The sequence below is a fragment of the Musa acuminata genome, chromosome BXJ3-11 (assembly GCF_036884655.1).
Source record: "Musa acuminata AAA Group cultivar baxijiao chromosome BXJ3-11, Cavendish_Baxijiao_AAA, whole genome shotgun sequence".
NCBI lineage: Eukaryota > Viridiplantae > Streptophyta > Magnoliopsida > Zingiberales > Musaceae > Musa > Musa acuminata.
Genome location: NC_088359.1, coordinates 32,813,624 through 32,840,962, shown reverse-complemented (window position 1 = coordinate 32,840,962; position 27,339 = coordinate 32,813,624). Strand labels below are relative to the sequence as shown.

At 34.2% G+C, this 27,339-nt stretch overlaps 1 protein-coding gene across 32 annotated transcripts in view; it reads left to right on the top strand.

Annotated features, from left to right (window-relative positions):
- Window positions 1-25,697, top strand: part of LOC108952056 (uncharacterized) — a 65,175-nt gene extending 39,478 nt beyond the window's left edge. For 9 of the 32 annotated variants that reach the window (XM_065174919.1, XM_065174907.1, XM_065174918.1 and 6 more), the window contains 9 exons: window positions 15,978-16,063; window positions 16,146-16,325; window positions 19,447-20,119; window positions 20,402-21,790; window positions 21,879-21,945; window positions 22,811-23,243; window positions 23,352-23,452; window positions 23,537-23,580; window positions 25,410-25,697. In XM_065174919.1, coding sequence (XP_065030991.1) covers window positions 21,723-21,790; window positions 21,879-21,945; window positions 22,811-23,243; window positions 23,352-23,452; window positions 23,537-23,580; window positions 25,410-25,482 — 786 coding nt within the window. In that variant the 5' untranslated portion in view covers window positions 15,978-16,063; window positions 16,146-16,325; window positions 19,447-20,119; window positions 20,402-21,722 and the 3' untranslated portion in view covers window positions 25,483-25,697. The other 23 variants (XM_065174921.1, XM_065174917.1, XM_065174904.1 and 20 more) reach the window with 20 other exon arrangements.
- The last annotated feature ends 1,642 nt before the right edge of the window (window positions 25,698-27,339 follow it).

Here is a 27,339-nt window from a genome sequence, read left to right as displayed (position 1 = left end):
TTTTTTTTATATCTTTTAGGAATCTAGGATGCCAAGTGCATCTTGTCCTATTGAGGAATGAAGTTGGAAAGGTAGTGAAATCAAATTTTTATATTTTAGAGGATGGCTTATTGAGATTTGGGATAGAGTGTGTGTTCGAAATTACCCAAATTATGATTTAAATATTGTGAGAAAAGGGCATGACTCAATGATATTGATGGCCTCTATCGATGTGCAATCTGATCTTATTCATCAAATTTAAAAATGACAAATCTGAGATCCACATTTAATCTACTTGAGGAATGAAGAAGAAAAGGGATTGAAGCCGAGTTTTCAAATTTTAGAGGATGGCCTTCTGAGTTTTGGGATGGAGTATGTGTTTTAAATGACCCAATTATCAATAACCAAATGCTGAAGCAAGGTCATAATTCGAAGTACATCATGCATTCTGGTACACTGAGATGTATTGAGATCTCCAAAGTCATTATTCGTGAGAAGGTTTGAAGAAGGTGATTGCAATGTATGTTTCAAAGTGTTTGACTTGTCAGCATATCAAAGCAGAAACTTGCTACTGTCAACGTAACTTGATAAGAGAAGAGAAGAGGGATAGAAGTAGAAGAAGTTTAATTTGTAAAAATGATACGAACTTGTGGTAAATGCTGGTTTTGTGATTGTATAGATTTTCGCACTTATGGATTTATGATGTGGTTATCGTTTAGTTGAGTTGGCTTTCGATTTTATGAATCATCGAGTGATTTGGTGTTTGATTATAACTACACAGGCTTATGAATTGTGGATTATGGGTTTGAATTATGACTTTAATGATTTTTAGGGTCCTCAAATGTAGATTGGATCCTGGAGTTGATTGTTGATGAAATTTTAATAATATGGATTTTGAGATAGGCTCACACCTCCTGAATGTGATTATTTGGGGCACGTGACAGATGTTGTATCTGAACAAGATTTGTGGATCCCTGAGATATTTGATACATTTGATGTGCAAAATTATATGGAGGTTTAGTAAATTATATACAGATCGATGAAAATTTTTCTTTGATGTCTTTTAGGAATCTTGGATGACGTGGACATCTAGTCCTCTTGCTTCATCTTCTCGTGGGTCCCGTAATCACCTCCATTCTCTCGTCTTACCTCCTCGTATAATTACATCATAATCACAGACATGCACGCCTTAATAATCATAATTCCATCAATGTATGTTTCAAAGTTTTTGACTTGTCAGCAAATCAAAGCAGAACTCCAAAGACCTAGAGGTTTGTTGCAACCTTTTGGTATTCCTGAATGGAAATGGAAATGTGTTTCTATGGATTTTGTTTCAGGACTAACTCAGATTTATGGCCTCTATCTATAAAAACACATTTTTAGTGCGAGTTATGACTTGATGATTTTTAGTGTCCTCAAATTTAGTTTGGATTTTGTATTATATTGTTGATTAAATTTTAATATTATGGATTTTAAGACAGGGTCACACCTCCTGAATGTGATAATTCGGGGGGCTTGATAGAGGAGGTATCAGAACATTATTTGGGGATCACTAAGATATTTGATGTATGATTATAACTACACAGTCTTATGAATTCTGGATTATGGGTGTGAATTATGACTTAATGATTTTTAGTGTCCTCAAATTTAGTTTGGATTCTGTATTATATTGTTGATTAAATTTTAATATTATGGATTTTAAGACGGGGTCACACCTCCTGAATGTGATAATTCGGGGGGCTTGATAGAGGAGGTATCAGAACATTATTTAAGGATCACTAAGATATTTGGTACATTTGATATGCAAAATTATATTGAGATTTAGTAAATCAAATAGAGATCGATGAAAATTTTTTTTTATATCTTTTAGGAATCTAGGATGCCAAGTGCATCTTGTCCTATTGAGGAATGAAGTTGGAAAGGTAGTGAAATCAAATTTTTATATTTTAGAGGATGGCTTATTGAGATTTGGGATAGAGTGTGTGTTCGAAATTACCCAAATTATGATTTAAATATTGTGAGAAAAGGGCATGACTCAATGATATTGATGGCCTCTATCGATGTGCAATCTGATCTTATTCATCAAATTTAAAAATGACAAATCTGAGATCCACATTTAATCTACTTGAGGAATGAAGAAGAAAAGGGATTGAAGCCGAGTTTTCAAATTTTAGAGGATGGCCTTCTGAGTTTTGGGATGGAGTATGTGTTTTAAATGACCCAATTATCAATAACCAAATGCTGAAGCAAGGTCATAATTCGAAGTACATCATGCATTCTGGTACACTGAGATGTATTGAGATCTCCAAAGTCATTATTCGTGAGAAGGTTTGAAGAAGGTGATTGCAATGTATGTTTCAAAGTGTTTGACTTGTCAGCATATCAAAGCAGAAACTTGCTACTGTCAACGTAACTTGATAAGAGAAGAGAAGAGGGATAGAAGTAGAAGAAGTTTAATTTGTAAAAATGATACGAACTTGTGGTAAATGCTGGTTTTGTGATTGTATAGATTTTCGCACTTATGGATTTATGATGTGGTTATCGTTTAGTTGAGTTGGCTTTCGATTTTATGAATCATCGAGTGATTTGGTGTTTGATTATAACTACACAGGCTTATGAATTGTGGATTATGGGTTTGAATTATGACTTTAATGATTTTTAGGGTCCTCAAATGTAGATTGGATCCTGGAGTTGATTGTTGATGAAATTTTAATAATATGGATTTTGAGATAGGCTCACACCTCCTGAATGTGATTATTTGGGGCACGTGACAGATGTTGTATCTGAACAAGATTTGTGGATCCCTGAGATATTTGATACATTTGATGTGCAAAATTATATGGAGGTTTAGTAAATTATATACAGATCGATGAAAATTTTTCTTTGATGTCTTTTAGGAATCTTGGATGACGTGGACATCTAGTCCTCTTGCTTCATCTTCTCGTGGGTCCCGTAATCACCTCCATTCTCTCGTCTTACCTCCTCGTATAATTACATCATAATCACAGACATGCACGCCTTAATAATCATAATTCCATCAATGTATGTTTCAAAGTTTTTGACTTGTCAGCAAATCAAAGCAGAACTCCAAAGACCTAGAGGTTTGTTGCAACCTTTTGGTATTCCTGAATGGAAATGGAAATGTGTTTCTATGGATTTTGTTTCAGGACTAACTCAGATTTATGGCCTCTATCTATAAAAACACATTTTTAGTGCGAGTTATGACTTGATGATTTTTAGTGTCCTCAAATTTAGTTTGGATTTTGTATTATATTGTTGATTAAATTTTAATATTATGGATTTTAAGACAGGGTCACACCTCCTGAATGTGATAATTCGGGGGGCTTGATAGAGGAGGTATCAGAACATTATTTGGGGATCACTAAGATATTTGATGTATGATTATAACTACACAGTCTTATGAATTCTGGATTATGGGTGTGAATTATGACTTAATGATTTTTAGTGTCCTCAAATTTAGTTTGGATTCTGTATTATATTGTTGATTAAATTTTAATATTATGGATTTTAAGACGGGGTCACACCTCCTGAATGTGATAATTCGGGGGGCTTGATAGAGGAGGTATCAGAACATTATTTAAGGATCACTAAGATATTTGGTACATTTGATATGCAAAATTATATTGAGATTTAGTAAATCAAATAGAGATCGATGAAAATTTTTTTTTATATCTTTTAGGAATCTAGGATGCCAAGTGCATCTTGTCCTATTGAGGAATGAAGTTGGAAAGGTAGTGAAATCAAATTTTTATATTTTAGAGGATGGCTTATTGAGATTTGGGATAGAGTGTGTGTTCGAAATTACCCAAATTATGATTTAAATATTGTGAGAAAAGGGCATGACTCAATGATATTGATGGCCTCTATCGATGTGCAATCTGATCTTATTCATCAAATTTAAAAATGACAAATCTGAGATCCACATTTAATCTACTTGAGGAATGAAGAAGAAAAGGGATTGAAGCCGAGTTTTCAAATTTTAGAGGATGGCCTTCTGAGTTTTGGGATGGAGTATGTGTTTTAAATGACCCAATTATCAATAACCAAATGCTGAAGCAAGGTCATAATTCGAAGTACATCATGCATTCTGGTACACTGAGATGTATTGAGATCTCCAAAGTCATTATTCGTGAGAAGGTTTGAAGAAGGTGATTGCAATGTATGTTTCAAAGTGTTTGACTTGTCAGCATATCAAAGCAGAAACTTGCTACTGTCAACGTAACTTGATAAGAGAAGAGAAGAGGGATAGAAGTAGAAGAAGTTTAATTTGTAAAAATGATACGAACTTGTGGTAAATGCTGGTTTTGTGATTGTATAGATTTTCGCACTTATGGATTTATGATGTGGTTATCGTTTAGTTGAGTTGGCTTTCGATTTTATGAATCATCGAGTGATTTGGTGTTTGATTATAACTACACAGGCTTATGAATTGTGGATTATGGGTTTGAATTATGACTTTAATGATTTTTAGGGTCCTCAAATGTAGATTGGATCCTGGAGTTGATTGTTGATGAAATTTTAATAATATGGATTTTGAGATAGGCTCACACCTCCTGAATGTGATTATTTGGGGCACGTGACAGATGTTGTATCTGAACAAGATTTGTGGATCCCTGAGATATTTGATACATTTGATGTGCAAAATTATATGGAGGTTTAGTAAATTATATACAGATCGATGAAAATTTTTCTTTGATGTCTTTTAGGAATCTTGGATGACGTGGACATCTAGTCCTCTTGCTTCATCTTCTCGTGGGTCCCGTAATCACCTCCATTCTCTCGTCTTACCTCCTCGTATAATTACATCATAATCACAGACATGCACGCCTTAATAATCATAATTCCATCAATGTATGTTTCAAAGTTTTTGACTTGTCAGCAAATCAAAGCAGAACTCCAAAGACCTAGAGGTTTGTTGCAACCTTTTGGTATTCCTGAATGGAAATGGAAATGTGTTTCTATGGATTTTGTTTCAGGACTAACTCAGATTTATGGCCTCTATCTATAAAAACACATTTTTAGTGCGAGTTATGACTTGATGATTTTTAGTGTCCTCAAATTTAGTTTGGATTTTGTATTATATTGTTGATTAAATTTTAATATTATGGATTTTAAGACAGGGTCACACCTCCTGAATGTGATAATTCGGGGGGCTTGATAGAGGAGGTATCAGAACATTATTTGGGGATCACTAAGATATTTGATGTATGATTATAACTACACAGTCTTATGAATTCTGGATTATGGGTGTGAATTATGACTTAATGATTTTTAGTGTCCTCAAATTTAGTTTGGATTCTGTATTATATTGTTGATTAAATTTTAATATTATGGATTTTAAGACGGGGTCACACCTCCTGAATGTGATAATTCGGGGGGCTTGATAGAGGAGGTATCAGAACATTATTTAAGGATCACTAAGATATTTGGTACATTTGATATGCAAAATTATATTGAGATTTAGTAAATCAAATAGAGATCGATGAAAATTTTTTTTTATATCTTTTAGGAATCTAGGATGCCAAGTGCATCTTGTCCTATTGAGGAATGAAGTTGGAAAGGTAGTGAAATCAAATTTTTATATTTTAGAGGATGGCTTATTGAGATTTGGGATAGAGTGTGTGTTCGAAATTACCCAAATTATGATTTAAATATTGTGAGAAAAGGGCATGACTCAATGATATTGATGGCCTCTATCGATGTGCAATCTGATCTTATTCATCAAATTTAAAAATGACAAATCTGAGATCCACATTTAATCTACTTGAGGAATGAAGAAGAAAAGGGATTGAAGCCGAGTTTTCAAATTTTAGAGGATGGCCTTCTGAGTTTTGGGATGGAGTATGTGTTTTAAATGACCCAATTATCAATAACCAAATGCTGAAGCAAGGTCATAATTCGAAGTACATCATGCATTCTGGTACACTGAGATGTATTGAGATCTCCAAAGTCATTATTCGTGAGAAGGTTTGAAGAAGGTGATTGCAATGTATGTTTCAAAGTGTTTGACTTGTCAGCATATCAAAGCAGAAACTTGCTACTGTCAACGTAACTTGATAAGAGAAGAGAAGAGGGATAGAAGTAGAAGAAGTTTAATTTGTAAAAATGATACGAACTTGTGGTAAATGCTGGTTTTGTGATTGTATAGATTTTCGCACTTATGGATTTATGATGTGGTTATCGTTTAGTTGAGTTGGCTTTCGATTTTATGAATCATCGAGTGATTTGGTGTTTGATTATAACTACACAGGCTTATGAATTGTGGATTATGGGTTTGAATTATGACTTTAATGATTTTTAGGGTCCTCAAATGTAGATTGGATCCTGGAGTTGATTGTTGATGAAATTTTAATAATATGGATTTTGAGATAGGCTCACACCTCCTGAATGTGATTATTTGGGGCACGTGACAGATGTTGTATCTGAACAAGATTTGTGGATCCCTGAGATATTTGATACATTTGATGTGCAAAATTATATGGAGGTTTAGTAAATTATATACAGATCGATGAAAATTTTTCTTTGATGTCTTTTAGGAATCTTGGATGACGTGGACATCTAGTCCTCTTGCTTCATCTTCTCGTGGGTCCCGTAATCACCTCCATTCTCTCGTCTTACCTCCTCGTATAATTACATCATAATCACAGACATGCACGCCTTAATAATCATAATTCCATCAATGTATGTTTCAAAGTTTTTGACTTGTCAGCAAATCAAAGCAGAACTCCAAAGACCTAGAGGTTTGTTGCAACCTTTTGGTATTCCTGAATGGAAATGGAAATGTGTTTCTATGGATTTTGTTTCAGGACTAACTCAGATTTATGGCCTCTATCTATAAAAACACATTTTTAGTGCGAGTTATGACTTGATGATTTTTAGTGTCCTCAAATTTAGTTTGGATTTTGTATTATATTGTTGATTAAATTTTAATATTATGGATTTTAAGACAGGGTCACACCTCCTGAATGTGATAATTCGGGGGGCTTGATAGAGGAGGTATCAGAACATTATTTGGGGATCACTAAGATATTTGATGTATGATTATAACTACACAGTCTTATGAATTCTGGATTATGGGTGTGAATTATGACTTAATGATTTTTAGTGTCCTCAAATTTAGTTTGGATTCTGTATTATATTGTTGATTAAATTTTAATATTATGGATTTTAAGACGGGGTCACACCTCCTGAATGTGATAATTCGGGGGGCTTGATAGAGGAGGTATCAGAACATTATTTAAGGATCACTAAGATATTTGGTACATTTGATATGCAAAATTATATTGAGATTTAGTAAATCAAATAGAGATCGATGAAAATTTTTTTTTATATCTTTTAGGAATCTAGGATGCCAAGTGCATCTTGTCCTATTGAGGAATGAAGTTGGAAAGGTAGTGAAATCAAATTTTTATATTTTAGAGGATGGCTTATTGAGATTTGGGATAGAGTGTGTGTTCGAAATTACCCAAATTATGATTTAAATATTGTGAGAAAAGGGCATGACTCAATGATATTGATGGCCTCTATCGATGTGCAATCTGATCTTATTCATCAAATTTAAAAATGACAAATCTGAGATCCACATTTAATCTACTTGAGGAATGAAGAAGAAAAGGGATTGAAGCCGAGTTTTCAAATTTTAGAGGATGGCCTTCTGAGTTTTGGGATGGAGTATGTGTTTTAAATGACCCAATTATCAATAACCAAATGCTGAAGCAAGGTCATAATTCGAAGTACATCATGCATTCTGGTACACTGAGATGTATTGAGATCTCCAAAGTCATTATTCGTGAGAAGGTTTGAAGAAGGTGATTGCAATGTATGTTTCAAAGTGTTTGACTTGTCAGCATATCAAAGCAGAAACTTGCTACTGTCAACGTAACTTGATAAGAGAAGAGAAGAGGGATAGAAGTAGAAGAAGTTTAATTTGTAAAAATGATACGAACTTGTGGTAAATGCTGGTTTTGTGATTGTATAGATTTTCGCACTTATGGATTTATGATGTGGTTATCGTTTAGTTGAGTTGGCTTTCGATTTTATGAATCATCGAGTGATTTGGTGTTTGATTATAACTACACAGGCTTATGAATTGTGGATTATGGGTTTGAATTATGACTTTAATGATTTTTAGGGTCCTCAAATGTAGATTGGATCCTGGAGTTGATTGTTGATGAAATTTTAATAATATGGATTTTGAGATAGGCTCACACCTCCTGAATGTGATTATTTGGGGCACGTGACAGATGTTGTATCTGAACAAGATTTGTGGATCCCTGAGATATTTGATACATTTGATGTGCAAAATTATATGGAGGTTTAGTAAATTATATACAGATCGATGAAAATTTTTCTTTGATGTCTTTTAGGAATCTTGGATGACGTGGACATCTAGTCCTCTTGCTTCATCTTCTCGTGGGTCCCGTAATCACCTCCATTCTCTCGTCTTACCTCCTCGTATAATTACATCATAATCACAGACATGCACGCCTTAATAATCATAATTCCATCAATGTATGTTTCAAAGTTTTTGACTTGTCAGCAAATCAAAGCAGAACTCCAAAGACCTAGAGGTTTGTTGCAACCTTTTGGTATTCCTGAATGGAAATGGAAATGTGTTTCTATGGATTTTGTTTCAGGACTAACTCAGATTTATGGCCTCTATCTATAAAAACACATTTTTAGTGCGAGTTATGACTTGATGATTTTTAGTGTCCTCAAATTTAGTTTGGATTTTGTATTATATTGTTGATTAAATTTTAATATTATGGATTTTAAGACAGGGTCACACCTCCTGAATGTGATAATTCGGGGGGCTTGATAGAGGAGGTATCAGAACATTATTTGGGGATCACTAAGATATTTGATGTATGATTATAACTACACAGTCTTATGAATTCTGGATTATGGGTGTGAATTATGACTTAATGATTTTTAGTGTCCTCAAATTTAGTTTGGATTCTGTATTATATTGTTGATTAAATTTTAATATTATGGATTTTAAGACGGGGTCACACCTCCTGAATGTGATAATTCGGGGGGCTTGATAGAGGAGGTATCAGAACATTATTTAAGGATCACTAAGATATTTGGTACATTTGATATGCAAAATTATATTGAGATTTAGTAAATCAAATAGAGATCGATGAAAATTTTTTTTTATATCTTTTAGGAATCTAGGATGCCAAGTGCATCTTGTCCTATTGAGGAATGAAGTTGGAAAGGTAGTGAAATCAAATTTTTATATTTTAGAGGATGGCTTATTGAGATTTGGGATAGAGTGTGTGTTCGAAATTACCCAAATTATGATTTAAATATTGTGAGAAAAGGGCATGACTCAATGATATTGATGGCCTCTATCGATGTGCAATCTGATCTTATTCATCAAATTTAAAAATGACAAATCTGAGATCCACATTTAATCTACTTGAGGAATGAAGAAGAAAAGGGATTGAAGCCGAGTTTTCAAATTTTAGAGGATGGCCTTCTGAGTTTTGGGATGGAGTATGTGTTTTAAATGACCCAATTATCAATAACCAAATGCTGAAGCAAGGTCATAATTCGAAGTACATCATGCATTCTGGTACACTGAGATGTATTGAGATCTCCAAAGTCATTATTCGTGAGAAGGTTTGAAGAAGGTGATTGCAATGTATGTTTCAAAGTGTTTGACTTGTCAGCATATCAAAGCAGAAACTTGCTACTGTCAACGTAACTTGATAAGAGAAGAGAAGAGGGATAGAAGTAGAAGAAGTTTAATTTGTAAAAATGATACGAACTTGTGGTAAATGCTGGTTTTGTGATTGTATAGATTTTCGCACTTATGGATTTATGATGTGGTTATCGTTTAGTTGAGTTGGCTTTCGATTTTATGAATCATCGAGTGATTTGGTGTTTGATTATAACTACACAGGCTTATGAATTGTGGATTATGGGTTTGAATTATGACTTTAATGATTTTTAGGGTCCTCAAATGTAGATTGGATCCTGGAGTTGATTGTTGATGAAATTTTAATAATATGGATTTTGAGATAGGCTCACACCTCCTGAATGTGATTATTTGGGGCACGTGACAGATGTTGTATCTGAACAAGATTTGTGGATCCCTGAGATATTTGATACATTTGATGTGCAAAATTATATGGAGGTTTAGTAAATTATATACAGATCGATGAAAATTTTTCTTTGATGTCTTTTAGGAATCTTGGATGACGTGGACATCTAGTCCTCTTGCTTCATCTTCTCGTGGGTCCCGTAATCACCTCCATTCTCTCGTCTTACCTCCTCGTATAATTACATCATAATCACAGACATGCACGCCTTAATAATCATAATTCCATCAATGTATGTTTCAAAGTTTTTGACTTGTCAGCAAATCAAAGCAGAACTCCAAAGACCTAGAGGTTTGTTGCAACCTTTTGGTATTCCTGAATGGAAATGGAAATGTGTTTCTATGGATTTTGTTTCAGGACTAACTCAGATTTATGGCCTCTATCTATAAAAACACATTTTTAGTGCGAGTTATGACTTGATGATTTTTAGTGTCCTCAAATTTAGTTTGGATTTTGTATTATATTGTTGATTAAATTTTAATATTATGGATTTTAAGACAGGGTCACACCTCCTGAATGTGATAATTCGGGGGGCTTGATAGAGGAGGTATCAGAACATTATTTGGGGATCACTAAGATATTTGATGTATGATTATAACTACACAGTCTTATGAATTCTGGATTATGGGTGTGAATTATGACTTAATGATTTTTAGTGTCCTCAAATTTAGTTTGGATTCTGTATTATATTGTTGATTAAATTTTAATATTATGGATTTTAAGACGGGGTCACACCTCCTGAATGTGATAATTCGGGGGGCTTGATAGAGGAGGTATCAGAACATTATTCCTGAATGGAAATGGAAATGTGTTTCTATGGATTTTGTTTCAGGACTACCCAAAACCTTCAAAAATCATGATTTTATTTGAGTTATCTTTGATCGGTTAACCAAACCTACTAATCAATGTCTTATTCTCTTGATAGGCTTGCAGATTTATATATGAATGAAATAGTAAGACTTAATGGTGTTCCAAAAGTGATCATCTCTGATAGAGACTCTAGATTTCTTTAAAGATTTTATAGAAGTTTACAAGAATCTATGGGCACTAAAGTCATGTTTAGCATTGCTTATCATTCTTAAGCGGATGGTCAATCCGAAAGAATCATTCAAACTCTTAAAGATTTGCTTAGAGCTTATATCATGGACCTATTCGTAAAAATTATTATTGTTTAATAATTTTTTTGCATTAGACAACTTTATATTAAAAGCTTATTGTTAAGGACGTGAATTGAAGTAGGAGTTTTGCTTTGGCTTGATGTTTTGGATCAATTCCTCACACTAGGAATCAAATGTTTCTAAGGCTACTGGTAAATGTTTTTTTTGTATAAGTACACTTTGCGTCTAACTAAATGTTGATGGTAAATATGAACTAATGTGTTTTGTAGAGGTTTTAATTTGTATAATGATACGGCCTTGTGATCAATATTTGTTTTGTGGTTGTATAGATTCCCACTGTTGTGGATTTATGATGTGGTTTTCGTTTAGTTGAGGTGGCTTTGGATTTTATGAATCTTTGAGTGAGTTGATGTATGATTATAACTACACAGTCTTATGATTTCTGGATTATGGGTGTGAATTATGACTTGAATGATTTTAGTATCCTCAAATTTAGTTTGGATTTTGTATTAGATTGTTGATTAAAATATTAATATTATGGATTTTAAAACAGAGTAACACCTCATGAATGTGATAATTCGGGGGGCGTGACAGAGGTAGTATTAGAACATTATTTCAGAATCACTAAGATATTTAATACATTTGATGTGTAAAATTATATTGAGATTTAGTAAATTAAATAGAGATCGAAGAAAATTTTTTTTGAAATCTTTTAGGAATAAAGGATTCCAATGACATCTGGTCCTCTTGAGGAATGAAGTTGGAAAGGTAGTGAAATCAAAATTTTAAATTTTAGAGGTTAGCTTATTGAGATTTGGGATAGAGTGTGTGTTCAAAATGACCCAAATTATGATTTGAATATTACGATAAAAGGGCATGACTCAATGATATTGATGGCCTCTATCTATGTGCAATCTGATCTCATTCAACAAATTTAAAAAGGGCAACTATGAGATTCACATTTAATCTAATTGAGGAATAGAGTAGAAAAGCGATTGAAGTCGAGTTTTCAAATTTTATAGGATGGTCTTTTGAATTTTGGGATAGAGTCTGTGTTTTAAATGACACAATTATCAATAACCAAATCCTGAAGCAAGGTCATAATTCAAAGTACATCATGCATTCTGGTATAGAGATCTCCAAAGTCATTATTCGTGAGAAGGTTTGAAGATAGTGATTGCAATGCTTGTTTCAAAGTGTTTGACTTGTCAACATATCAAGGCAGAAACTTGCTACTACCAACATAACTTGATAAGAGAAGAGAAGAGGAATTTAAGTATAAGAAGTTTAATTTGTAAAATGATACGAACTTGTGGTAAATGTTGGTTTTATGATTGTATAGATTTTCACACTTATGGATTTATAATGTGGTTACCACTTAGTTGAGTTGGCTTACGATTTTATAAATCATCGAGTGATTTGGTGTTTGATTATAACTACACAGGCTTATAAATTATGGATTATGGGTTTGAATTATGATTTTAATGATTTTTAGTGACCTGAAATGTAGATTGGATCCTGGAGTAGATTGTTGATGAAATTTTAATAATTTGGATTTTAAGATAGGGTCACACCTCCTGAATGTGATTATTCGGGGCGCGTGACCGAGGTGGTATTTGAACAAGATTTGAGGATCACAGAGATATTTGATATATTTGATATGCCAAATTATATTGAGGTTTAGTAAATTATATACAGATCGATGAAAATTTTTCTTTTATGTCTTTTAGGAATCTTGGATGACGTGGACATCTAGTCCTCTTGCTTCATCTTCTCGTGGGTCCTGTAATCACCTCCATTCTCTCGCCGCACCTCCTCGTGTAATTGTTAAGGACGTGAATTGAAGTAGGAGTTTTGCTTTGGCCTGATGTTTTGGATAAATTCCTTACATTTGGGAATCAAATGTTTCTAAGGCTAGTGTTAAATTTTTTTTTTGTATAAGTACACTTTGCGTCTAACTAAATGTTGATGGTAAATATGAACTTATGTGTTTTGTAGAGGTTTTAAAAAACTTTTCATGTTTAGGATTTTGGAATGTTAAGTTTAATTTATATAATGGTACGACTTTGTGATCAATGTTAGTTTTGTGGTTGTATAGATTCCCACAGTTGTGGATTTATGATGTGGTTTTCGTTTAGTTGAGTTGGCTTTGGATTTTATGAATCTTCGTGTGATTTGATGTATGATTATAACTACACAGTCTTTTGAATTCTGGATTATGGGTGTGAATTATGACTTAATGATTTTTAGTGTCCTCAAATTTAGTTTGGATTTTGTATTATATTGTTGATTAAATTTTAATATTATGGATTTTAAGATAGGGTCACACCTCATGAATGTGATAATTCGAGGTGCGTGATAGAGGTGGTATTAGAACATTATTTGAGGATCACTAAGATATTTAATACATTTGATGTGTAAAATTATTTTGAGATTTAGTAAATTAAATAGCGATCGATGAAAATTTTCTTTGATATCTTTTAAGAATCTAGGATGCCATAGATATCTGATCCTCTCGAGGAATGAAGTAGGAAAGATAGTGAAATCGAATTTTTAAATTTTAGAGGATGGCTTATTGAGATTCGGATAGAGTGTGTGTTCGAAATGACCCAAATTATGATTTAAATATTATGAGAAAAGGGCATGACTCAATGATATTGATGGCCTCTATCGATGTGCAATCTGATCTTATTTATTAAATTTAAAAATGACAAATATGAGATCCACATTTAATCTACTTGAGAAATGATGTAGAAAAGGGATTGAAGTCGAATTTTCAAATTTTCTTGAATGGCCTTTTGAGTTTTGGGATAGAGAATGTGTTCTAAATGACCCAATTATCAATAACCAAATCCTGAACCATGGTCATAATTCATAATTCCATCAATGACATCATAATCATAGACACGCAGGCCCTAATAATCATAATTCCATCAATGATATTATGATTATTAGAAAAAAATTATGATTTGAATATAATGAGAAAGGGACAAGACTCATTGATATTGATGGAGTCTATCTATGTGCAATCTGTTCTCGTTCATCAAATTTAAAAAGTATGACTTTGAGATCCACATTTAAAAAGATGCTACGTCTTCTTGTCCATCGGCTAAACGGTGTCTCCTCCCCCCGGTATTTCTCGCTTTCTTCTCCTCTTCGTCCTTCGTAGTGGCAGCCCCGCTTCCCCGATCCCTCCTCCCTCCCCCTCCCTCGTCTACCATCGTAGCTCCCCTCCTTCCCCAACACCATCCTCACCCTCCCTTCTCCTCCCTCTTCCCCCTTCCCCGACACCATCCTCCCCTCCCCCCCCCCTTCCCTTCCGGGACGACAGCACCTCTTCACCCTACACCCCCCCCCCCCACCCCCACCCCCTCCCTCTTACCTAATAGTGTAGGTTATTGATGTTGAAAATCTTGATATATTAGGTTATTGTATGCGATCTTGGGAATTGGTGTTCTTAATCTTGATAGAGGAGGTTATTTTTTATATTTTCTGATTCCAGGTGAATGTTAGTTATTGGATTTGCTGATCATCTTCTTGACATCATCAATTAACTTCTCACATATTTGCATTTTGTTAAAATATGTCTGATTTCTTTTTCTTTTCTTGCTTGTGTTTTCTGGTGGAAAGGAGAGTTATATAGTGTAGTAGGGTTAGTAGATAATCGTCTATTTAGGTGAATAAATAGTTTAGTGTAGTATTGCTTATTTCTTTTTTGCTCAATTGAATAAATAATTTAGTAAATATAACTACGCATTATCACATTTATTCATATGTTTAGGGTTTGCTCATTATTATTTATTCATACGTGATAATGTGTAATTATATTTACTATTTTTCTTTTAACTCGTAACTCTCTTAATAACCTTGATTACAACAACATATGTTGATCCTATCACGGATTACTGAAGTACTACATCTGTGAACATTTGTCTGCACCCTTGACTAGATGCAAAATGTTGCATATGTTAGTAATGGTACAAAATAGTGCCAGTTTGCCTGATAAGAAGCGTCTAGTCGGCTACTCCTCTTCATGTATGCTGTGTACACAAGCTTACTCGTGGACATTGACTCTTCTTGTTTTTCTTGGTTTTTATGTTGTGATCTGAATGCAATGACTTTTGCTGAGGGCAAAACTTGAGGTAGACTCTTCCATCATTCGCTTTCTGTTGTTTATTTTCAGAACTTTATCTTTAACAATGGGGGTTTTCACGGCAATCGTTATACCCAGAGTAACAAACGATATGGCTCTTCGAGGGTCTCTGCCATATTGGACGGTGCTCTTGATAACCAATCTTGGTTTTCCTATTTTTCTTAGGATCTCTGTCTGGAACCTCACCTGTCTGGCCTTTGACCATGCTCTCCTCGTAGTCTTTGTTGCAGCATCAATATTGGATTACAATTACAACCTTCAAACATTTCAAAGATGTGCAGTAGAGACAGAAAACTATAATTTTTTGTCATGTTAAAGATTGATATGATTGTAGTTTAATATGACAAGTTGTATAGATTGGTGACTATAACTTGATGTGTCTTTTATGACTCATTTTCGGAGAGCATTTTTATGATTATACATATTTCCAATGTGACTATTTTGCTGTAGGGTCCATCTTTTTGTTCACAGTAGGAAGGCTCACTGGAATAGTTCTAGCAAATTCAGGGCTAGACATTGCTCTACATGATACTTATTATGTAGTTGCACATTTTCATTATGTACTTTCTATGGGAACCGTTTCTGCTTTATTTGCAGGATTTCACTATTGGGTGGGTAAAATCTTTGGTTGGACATACCTTGAAACTTTAGGACAAATACATTTTTGGATCACTTCTTTCAGGGTAAATCTTACCTTCTTTCCCATGCATTTCTTAGGGCTATCAGGCTGAACTATTTTTCTCTTTGTATTTTATTTTTTTATAGGCAAAAATTTTGAAGGGCATGTTTGGAAATAGCGAATTCAGGAGGCAACGTGCAACTCGACAAGAGAGGCAGTCAAATCGCCCACCAAAATACTGAAGTGGAATCTTGGAAAGGATGGAAAGGATTATGTTGTTGGCGAGTTGATCAAAGTAATCAATGCTTTCATCCAGCTTCTCTAAGGTAGACATGATTCTATATCCTCTTCTCCTCGAGTGATTTGCAAATTCAAGAAGGGAGTAGTTAAAATCAAGATTGTTAAGGCTGTTACAAGTTAATCCCTAAAACCCAAATCGCTAACCCCTAAATCCAAATTAGTACTTAAACCTTAAACCTTGTGAATAAATTTTATGTCAAAGAATACATGTGATTGGTATTTATTTAAATCTATGTTTAGAAACAATTATGATCCTAAATTTCTTATATTTCAACTTAAAAATATTAAATAGATAATCTAAATTTTCAGTTTATTTCAATTAATTCAAATTAGATCCAAAAATTTTAAACCCTAAATTATGAAATTAAGTGTGTTATTTTATTCTGGTTTGAGCGGAGTCAGACTCGGGTCAAATCAAGCCAACCCACATCTGTGTGAGATGTCTATTCGTGAATGTGAGAAAGTTATAGAATTCAGGGTGGAGAGGGGAAGGAGTCTTTGTTCTTAGTCGCATCTAGGTCTTCTTCTACAACCTGTGTTCCTAAACACTCAATCTTTCTCCCTTTCCTTTACTAAGGATTTTCTTTCTAGGAATTGAAAATTCATATATTATAGGGTTCGTGCTTTGATGTCTACTTCCATTTGGTTTAACATGAGGATCACAACCATGTCGACCAACTAAGAGTTGGCATGATAGCGATTCGACGATGTCAAGAACTCTGTCGCCACCTTTTGCCATAATGTTTGCCAAATTCGTCAATTGTCTTTTGATGAAACCTTAAGTCACATACCAATGTTGTGATTTGGGTTTCTTAATCTCTCTTCCTTTCATTTTTCTATGGATTTTTCTTTCAAGGGATCGAAAGATCCATGGACTAATTCTTCATGGTAGAGTTTGATGACAAATAAATCATCTGAGTTAATTGGATCATAGCTTCTCATCATTCTTCTTCTTTTCCTTAGATGAAGGTGAACTTTAGATCGTAGATTTCTTTCTCATTTTGTCTTGTTTTATTTTATAAATTTCTCTTTCAAGATATTTCTTCTAATGGATTATTAGTTATTCGTGAGCATATATATAATAGTTAGTGAAAGTTTGATTCTTATTTTGTATGATTACTTGTAGTTGTTAGTTTCGTTTTAGAAGTCTAGTTTATTATGTTCTGCAGTATTTTTTTATCTATATGATGTCTGTTCTGCTTTCTTAATTCTGATCATGATTATTAATATTTAAAAATATTTTAATAATTCCTATAAAAATTTAATCATACTTATATTTTCTTCGTCATTACCATATGAAAATTTTGCAGTAATAAGAGCATAAAATTTGTTAAGATTTTATATATTTTTCCAATAAAGAAATGTAATCAGCCTATTATGAACAGGAGGATGCCAACCATTTACGTTGCCAAATGTGGCCTTGTCTAATTTTGAAATTTTGATTATTCTTAATATTTAGAATTTATATATTATTTAATTATTTTTGGGTCATTTTTGTACCAAATAGGCGGGACATTATATGGATTTTTAAATTTTTAATTATTTATATATTCTAATATTATTTAAATAATATTATTAGAATAAAGCATTGGGCGGAGGATGATGTTGAAACCCTAAAATTTTCGAGCATGCAAGAGAATATCATTGTCTTCAGAATCTGCTAGGTCCAACACATAAACCATAGTTTCTAGGGATTAACTGATCACATCAGAGAAATATGAAGAAAATGGATTTATAAAAACAAAGGGAGAAGATGAAAAACAACAAGAGGAGAAAAAAGGAGGGAAAGAGGATGAGGAAACAAAATTGAAGGACCACAACGGTTATGCCAAATGCCTCCAACAATCTCCTCCCCTACGCTTTGCCGCCGACTCAATTACCTCGTCGCTCACTGTGGTTAGCATGAAAGAGTGGAAACAAAGCAATAGAGCGAACAAGTACGTAGAAAGTGGTCTCTCAAGCAAAAGAAAAGAGGAAAAGGAATGTTAACCAAGAAGTAGGGCCAAAAATTGAAGATTGAATTTGATCACCTATAGTTCGGAACAAAGGCATGAGCAAGTTAATCGTTCGACAAGTTCTGCATGTTTAGTCTCTGAAGGAGAGATCCAAAACCAAAGGAAGAATTCAATGATAAATATTAAGGAAAGATTTCTTTACACTACTGTACGTACATTGAGATGGAACAATAACAACAACAGAATGAGGGCAGAAGACTTACTTAGAGAGACGGCAAGCCATGACCACCGGAGCTTCGACTAAGATGACCAAAATTAGGGTTTTGAAATAATAATATATCCTTTCTCTGCTTAGCAATGGAAGAAAAGGAGGCGAGGGAAACGACCGAAGGAAAAGTATCAAGTTCTTGAATTCTTCGCTTGTAGGGTAGACAAGTGGAGAGAAGTGGTGACGAGGACAAGAGGCGGAATAACCTGTGAATGGATCGGATCCAACCTGATTTGGTCCGAGGTCTCGTCCGATATAAGCTAGATACGGGTCAAGTCTGACGTACTAATCGAAATAAGAGTCAGTCCAATTAGAGTGATCTAAACCGGATCGAGACTAGTCAAACTTGTTACGATCCAACTACAAGGTGACCCGACCCCTAATAAATAAAATTTTATTGGGTTTTGGTCAAAATAATGATTTTAAAATAAAAGAACAGTATTTGCTTAGTTTATAAATATATAATGTATTCATTGTATATAATGATTGATTAATATGTCGGTGTGAGATATAATGTAGCACTTCTAGTTTAGCATAGAAGAAGTTCCATTCTCTCACACTCACATGCTTACAATTTACAACTTACTTAATCCTGTACTAATTTTTTATCCCCTCGTCTTGCCAACCTCCCCATGTTAGCATATAAATATCACCACCCACGTGAGCTCTCACAGGTGCACTACTCTCTCAACCCTAAACCTTTAAACTGAAAACCCCTAAACCGTAAACTCCTAAAACCCTCAAGCCCTAAAATCGTAAAGCTTAAACCACTAACCCGTAACCCCTAAACCCCTAACCTCCTAACCCCTTAAATCCCTAAACCCTATTACACCAACTCGCCATCATTATGGAATGTTAAAACAAGACTGATGTTACACATTTAAAACAAAAAAATGCAAATGAAAACTTACAAAAATAATGCAGTATGGAGTTCAACCTTGTGTCTCCAATTCCTATAGTGTGGCCTGTGACCACCATTCCATGCGAGAATCTGTTGGGCAACCGAAGTCCACACTTGCAGAACCCGTAGAATCTGAAGGTAAATGTGTGGAGAATTTCCAGCAAAATCAAGGAAACATATATCAGGTAAAGGTTATTTATGTTAGAGATTTCACATTTACTAAATGCATTAATGCTATTAGTAAAATCTTATTGCTTCAGGATGCAGACATGTGCTTTAGCTTGGATTTTCCTAATGGTCACATGAAGACGATTGGTATTCCTGGTTGTGTTATAAATTGAATTAACTTTTAAATATCAAGATTAATTTATTTTGAATACCCTGCTCTTTAAGTGTAAATTTTCTTGTAATTAGGACCTGTTGATAGCTTTAGACCGAAAGCTAATTCACAACATGATGACAAAGAACTTGGGAGTCAAGGAATCATTCTGTGCCTCGACACTCTGCTCTGGGCTGCAACCAACCAGAGGCTACTCACTCTGAAATAAATGCAGCTCAACAATCATTTCAGGCTGAACAATCAATCCTTTTAAAGACATCTGGAGATGGAGAATGTGTGCAAAGTGGTGATATTGATGTGCGACCCAATACTGCAGAGTCAAAGGAACAGGCAAGTTGCCTTTCAATGTTGGAGATGTAAGTTATTTGATTGTTCTCTATATAAGTTCACGTACTTATTAGCAAGGTTCGCTGTACCATACCATACCGGCGTTTCGACCCGGGCTTGGTATGGTACCGGTGTACCGGGCTGTACATCATACTGTAGTAGTGCAGTGCTACAGTATAGTACTGTAGCACTGGAGCGGTACCGGGCGGTCCACGTATCGGTAACCTGTCGGATCGGTACGTACCGCCCGGTACGGGCGGTATGCTTCGGTACGGCTGATCTTGCTTATTAGCTTCTAAATGCTATATCAGGCATCAACAAAGCTTTCCAGCATGGACACTCTTTACGACTTATCTCATTCTAGTGGAGCCACTGGTAAGTAGGAGGTTGACAGTTATTTTGACTATTTCATTAGGGATATAGCAAGTTGAGGTAGGCAACACATGAAAATTTCTGGTTTTGATCGTATCTTATGATTGATCTTTTTTTTTTCTTTAAGAGGATATGAGTTGGATCATGATTTTAAACTATAATTATCATACTTTTCCAGAGTAGATATTTGCATCGAGTATGATGTGCTGTTGAATCATTTAGCTCTCGTATATAAATTGTGATGGATAATAATGACTGATGCCATTATAATGTATACTTTTTAGTTTCTCCTAAAAATTTCTTCATTAAGCCTCTTATTGTTCTTGTAATTGAGTACAACATGAAGATTCAAGAGCAACATCAAGGTTATATATCTAAGTTCACATTTAGCGTGTATAATTAGATTAATAGGACAGAACTTGCAGATAACCACGGGGTAAACTGAGAACACTATTACAAGCATACCGATATCCAACTTAACTAGAACCTTCGGTGTTACATGGTGTCCAAATCAGGAAGGATATCCAATACATTTGATCTGCAAACTCTAGTTGTTATTTATGTTAGAGATTTATTGTGTGCTAGGTCTAGATTATGGTCGTAAAACTGTAGTTAAACCTTGTGTTTGTCATTGGAGAATGGGCCTCATGCTACTTGCATGATTGTCATAGAAGAAGAAACAGGTATTTCTGTTTCTATTGAAATGCATTCCTCAACATCTAGAACCTATACATTAAAACATTGAGTTGTTCATGAATTGTTTGATCACTTGGGAGGTTCATGTCATGAAGATCAGTTCTGAAGATCAATTCTATAATGCTGAAACGAGGTGGTTCTAATGTTCGATCAAGAAAAAACTTAACTAGGTATGTTTTCTATTTTGTTGAAGTTGAGTTCCCATTATTAAGTTAGCGTATGTTCAGGTTGCATTTATGTTCCTCAGTATGAACTCCATTATGATAATTTTGGTGTGCTATCTCTACAATCTACACATTGCTAATTTCCTGAATCCTTTTCATGTACTCTTTCCATTGACTACATTTTCATTAGAGTGGTGGCTGTAAACAGAAGGTTTTGACACAATGTACCATAAACATGTCATGTTATTACCATATACTACTACTCTAGGTATGGAGGCAATTGTTGAGGATACAAATCTTGCAACTCCTAGTTCTGGATCATATATTTTGTCATCCGAATTGAATGCTACCCAACAACCTCTTCTTATAGCAAAAAAATTCGCAGCCTTAAAATCCACTGATGATGGACTTCAAGTCTCATTATCGGATGGTGATTTGCAAGCTTTTCCAGATAATCAACGAGAAGTGGTATTGTACAATTATTTTCCTTGAAGTGCAATTCATAGTTTCAGGTTTACATTGTAGCTTATCTTTTGTGTGACCGGATTCATTTTAGGAGATGGCAATGCATTATGGCCTTGAATCACTTGATGAATTTTCTTTTCAGCACAATAGCACCACGGGTAAGTAGAGATGCAATTGATAGTTTTTCAACATATTCAATGTTTATGAGAATTAGATATAAATCCAACCCATGCATGTTGGATAATTTCATATTTTTTCTTGGACATAGTCCTATTTTCCATACAATTGTAGTCTCTTTTTTACCAACATGTTCTATTATTTTCTCTTTTGTCTTTTAACGAATGCTTCGCGATGAATTTTTATGAACTTATTTTTCTTTCTAGATGTCAGACAAGTAGGCAAGTTCCAACCTAGAAACAAGTCAACCAAAAAAGGGAGCTGCTAAATCTGTTTCTTTTATGCTTCCTGATGCTTCCGTTACTGGTCCTCTTCCCATGGGATCCTTTTCTGAGATAACGAACCCTTCTTCTGTACAAGCGAAGATCGATATACATGTGGACAATCCTTTGCATTCATCAATCATAACCTTTGCATTCTGGTCCATATTGAATTTTCTCTTTTTTTCTCTACATTTCTGTTGAATCAGAGAGTTCAATCTGCTGGTTAATTTCATCTGATGCCCAGACTTTGATTAGGAGACATCACAAGCACTGGTTCTGCTGTTTGTAATAGTGCCATTGACACTGTCTCTTTTGATAAGGATCCTTCAACTGCAAAGACAGGACTTCTTAGAGGATCATGCTTCTGTTAAATCAGTGGACACTGATATTGACTCATTTGTTCCCTGATGACTTGGCCTTAATGCAAACAGATTTTACTGAGACTTCTAACCTTAAGTTGTTGCCAGTGACATTTAAACTTACTGACCAAGTAATTGTTAGTATCTCTTATCCTAGATAGATTATGTAAGGTAATTTTTATTTGATCACATCTTATGAGGTATATCACCTTTTATTTTTCCAGAATAGAGAAGAAATTGGACTTCCAAAGGGTTTGGAGGATATTCATACCGAGTCCCAATCCCAAAATGTTCAAAAACTTAAGCAGCAGATCGATGAAGGAAGGCCTACTTCAGAAAATGATAAAGATGATGATGCTCATAAACCATGTAGGGAACTGAGAAAGAGGATAGCCAAGTGCGGTACTGACCAAATTGAAGTTGGAAGGAATGATGAACGTGGTATTGACAACTTTAATGTCTCTCAGATGGATGGCAACCGAAGTGATGAAGATATGCCTAAGCCAAAGAGGACCAAGAGAAAGTCAAAGAGGCAGACAAATGACATTGAAAAACCCACTCGGAAGCATAAGAAAGCCTTTGTAAAACCTGATTCTGTTGTAGAGAATTCACCTAAAAAGAAGTTTCCTCATGCCACAAGGCGAAGGAGAAGGCAAGGTAAATGAGCTTCCAGTGATGCCTAATGTTATCATAAACTCTTGCTGCACCTGTTGGAAGAAACTGAATGAACTTCAGTTGATAATTCATTATCGTTTAAATGTTTAGTGAACAAAGTTTTACTGCAATCACCTGAAGATGAGATTGACCTAAGACAGATTAGCATAAGAGACCTAATAATGCTTGCAGAGGCTAAGGAGCGGATAGCAGTATGTCTTTTTTGGCTTCTTGAATGTTTTCACATATGATTGGTATTGTTGTATTTTGAGGTTATTTTGAATGTTATTCTGCAGAGAAAAGAAACGGCGGCAATGAGTAAATTATTCTCTGGTCAGAGGTATGAAAAATATCTCACAGGGTTGCAACATAGAATGTTTCATTTTCTGGGTTTTAGATTATTTATATATCGGGATCTCATGCCGCAGATCTTGGACATTTAGCGGATATAAGCATACTCTCTTGTTCTCTTTTAAATCAGTAACTATGTATTTTGAAACCCTTCCTGGCTAGTGAATCTTTTTCTGGCTGTATTGTAGACAGTTTTTAATTGTCATGGAATAAATGAAAGCTAATATATATGTCAATTTGACAATTATAAAAATGGACAGTGAAGTGGATCTATCCCTGGTTTAGGGTTTACTACATTATACTTAGTGATCTTTCGTGTCTTTCTTGAAATGGCTCTTTGGATTCTTGATATTGGACGCTTGCACTGATGGTTTAATTGGAGTTTTCTTCTCTTTTCTCACCCCATTGTCCTCCTCCCCCACCTCCACTCCTCAATCTGGTCCTCGCCGAGTTGCCTGTTCTTCTTTTCTTCGTCAAGGGGCAAATATTTGATTTCCATCATGCTTTTGTGGTTTATTGCATTGGAATCCATGATCATTTTTGTTCTTCTTGAGATTGCTCCCTGCAATCGAGAGATCGTATATTTTTTAATGTTTTATTTTTGCCTGACCCATTGCTATCTTACTGGGCCTTCCCTTCTCCAACCACCAGCCACCGATCCCTTCATTGCTGTCTTGTTCATCCCAGATTTTTTGGGTCTTCTCGAGGGTGCTTTCTGAATTCTTAAAACTAGGAATTTGCCTTGATGTTTAGATCATATATTTGTAGTTATTATATATTTCTCTTTTAATTGTGTACTGCTTGGAGGAGATATTGGAGCTGTTTTGACATGTGTTGTGTTGTATTTATACATTGATCTCTCCAAACCTTTGGATTTCTTTGATTGGGGTTTGTGGTTTTGTGTCTTTCTTGGGATTGCTCTCTGAATTCTTCATGCTTTATATTTTATTCTATTGTGCTTGTGATCTTGTCTTTCTTGTATACAAGTTTGTGATGATGGTAATTTATCCTTTATGTTTAATCTATTAGGATTTGTGATTATTTTTCCTTGGATCCTCTCTGAATTCTTGACACCAGAACTCATTGGTGATGTTTTTCGTCAAAAAAATCTTGTATTTTTTCTTTGTTTATCATGAAATGTTTTTAGTAGAAATTGGTGCAGAGAGCATTAAAAAGCACTGGTGTTCAAGATTCTTAGTTTTGGCTAATTTGGTTTATGCAGAAGCAGTTAGATGTAGTTTCTTTTGCAGTTGAATCACTATTTTAGGGTTTCTCTCTTCAATATGATGAAAATTTCTATTAAATTTAGGGTGATTTATTTTTCAACATTTTAAGCCCCTGCTATCTTAATTTTTTTTAATAAACATTTGAATTTTCCTGTTTCTAATTTAAAATTCTGCTTTCAGTGAATTATATTGGTCCTTATTCTAGTTGATGATTACTGTTGGCTTGCATCTTTATAGACCCAAGTGGTTTCTCTTTTTCTTTTTTTCCTTTGAAGGATCAACTATGTGATGTTATGCTTTGTCTTCTTTCCTTTTCCTTTTTTCAAAGTATCCAATAGCAATTGATATGGGTAATTTTTGGATAAGTTAAATTTGTATCTGTTAATCAATCATTTTAATCGATCAACTGACTTAATGGGTCTGTTATATAATTTTTATTGTCATTTTACTAGCTTCTGATGTTATATACATGGGTATTATTTAAAATATTTGACAGTGAAGGAGCTACTCTTCTATCTATGTGCTATGACAAAAAAACACGATGAATTAAAATTCTGTGTTATAATCTACTTTTTTAATTTAACAATTGCAGATGGAATGGTCAAAACCAAAATGGCAGGATGTGCCTCCAAACCATTGCTTCAGCTATGCAGGTGTATCACTGATGGAAAACTGGTTCTTTGCTGGAGGTGGTAATAATAAGATTGATATGTGTGAAGCATTTGTTTCATTAGTTATATCTTCTATTTTCCTTTGGCTTTTATTAAATGAACAATAATAAAAGCATTGTTCTTACTTAGTTGAACTATATTTATGGATTAGTCACTTGCCCGATGGCATTTCTAGCATCTAGTGGCGAGGTAACATCTTTTGGGTTCTATTTGGGCAAGAGTAGCTTCACTTTATTTATCTTATGATTAAATTTTATTTTTTTTGTTAAATCCTAAACCTTAAATGATTCAAATTATATATGAGGATGACATGTAAAGAGCATCAATGAGTCCAAATTTTATAACTTCTATGTTTCTTAAATAGTTACCTTTAAATAAGTTACTAAGTTTTTTGTTCATTAATATTTTTCATTTATTGATGTGCATGGCACCTCAGCCAACATGATCATTATTTTGGGTCGGCAAGTCATGATTGTACTATCAAATCATAATTGTTTGGGGTTGGTGCCCTTTGTATACCCATGATAACAGGGCATTGAAACTTTAAATACCCATAAAGAGATCCATCGGGTCCAAAAGGAGGAGAGGAAAAAAGATGAAATTGACATGAAGATAGTAATTGAAGGATAAGGATGTTTGACATAACCTTTGTATCTTGGGGAAGTCACAGCAGAGAAGTTGATGAATAAGCCAACGAAGGCTTCACTCTCTTGAACAAGGAAGGATATAGTATTTTCCCTTCCTTTTTTCCTCTCAATCTATACAGTCCATTAAGGTTTCTTCAAGTGGCACTCTAACCCTAGATCTTGAACGATGTACCTTCTTTCTATGTCATCGTTTTTGACATTGCCAATATGTGAAACTATGTACATTCTCTATTTAATGCACCATCTAAAGTTCATGTTCATTGATACCTTTAGGAGTTTCCTAGAACCCTATCGCTTGATCTTGTTTGATTTTGCTGATTGTTTTGTTGTATGTGATCTTTGAAATTGATGTAAAAATGTTGATAGAGTGGTTTATTTCTTATATCCTCTGATTCCAGGTGGAATAGTAGTTATTGGGTATGCCAATCATCTTCTTGACACCCTTGATTTTTAATTTCTCACATACTTGAATTTTGTTATGAATTATTTGCTTGATTGGTTGTTTCTCTTTCACCCGTGTTCTAGCTGAAAGGAAAGTTTTATTCCTTTAGTAGGGCTAGTAGATAATCTCCTCTTTTAGAATATTGTATAGTTCCTTTCTCTTTTGTTTGAGTTTTTGTCATATTCTTGGTATCTTACAGAATATGTCTCAGTTGTTTTTAAAGTCGTTTATGGATGGTCATATCTTCACAAAATCAGTAGTTCAATACCATGCTAATGTAACATATCAGTGATTTCTGATATATGCTTTATGTAAGCACTAAGCATTCATCATTTCTCTATTATTGTTTACATGATGACTATAGTTTTTTTTTTCATGATTTCTTGATTATCTTTTGAGCTATACCTATCCTTTTAGGTTTATAATGTTTTTGGTCACCTAATATATGTAGTTTACACAAGATGGACTTTCTTATATCGACAAGATTACTAGGAATCTTGGCTTTTCGCTGTGGCACAATTTACATTTAAGATTGGGATAACAATAAATTGATCCAACACTAATTATTTTATCTATGACATTCTAATGAATTTTTTGATTAAAATATATAATCAAATCAAAGTTTAGATCAGTTTAACTAGCTCTAAGGCTATTGCAAATGACCTAAAAGTCCCCTAAAAATATAGATCAAGTTGACATTAGGTAGTTGTTCGTTCATGGTTTGTTCAAACTTAGAATAATTATGATGTATAAGTCATGTCA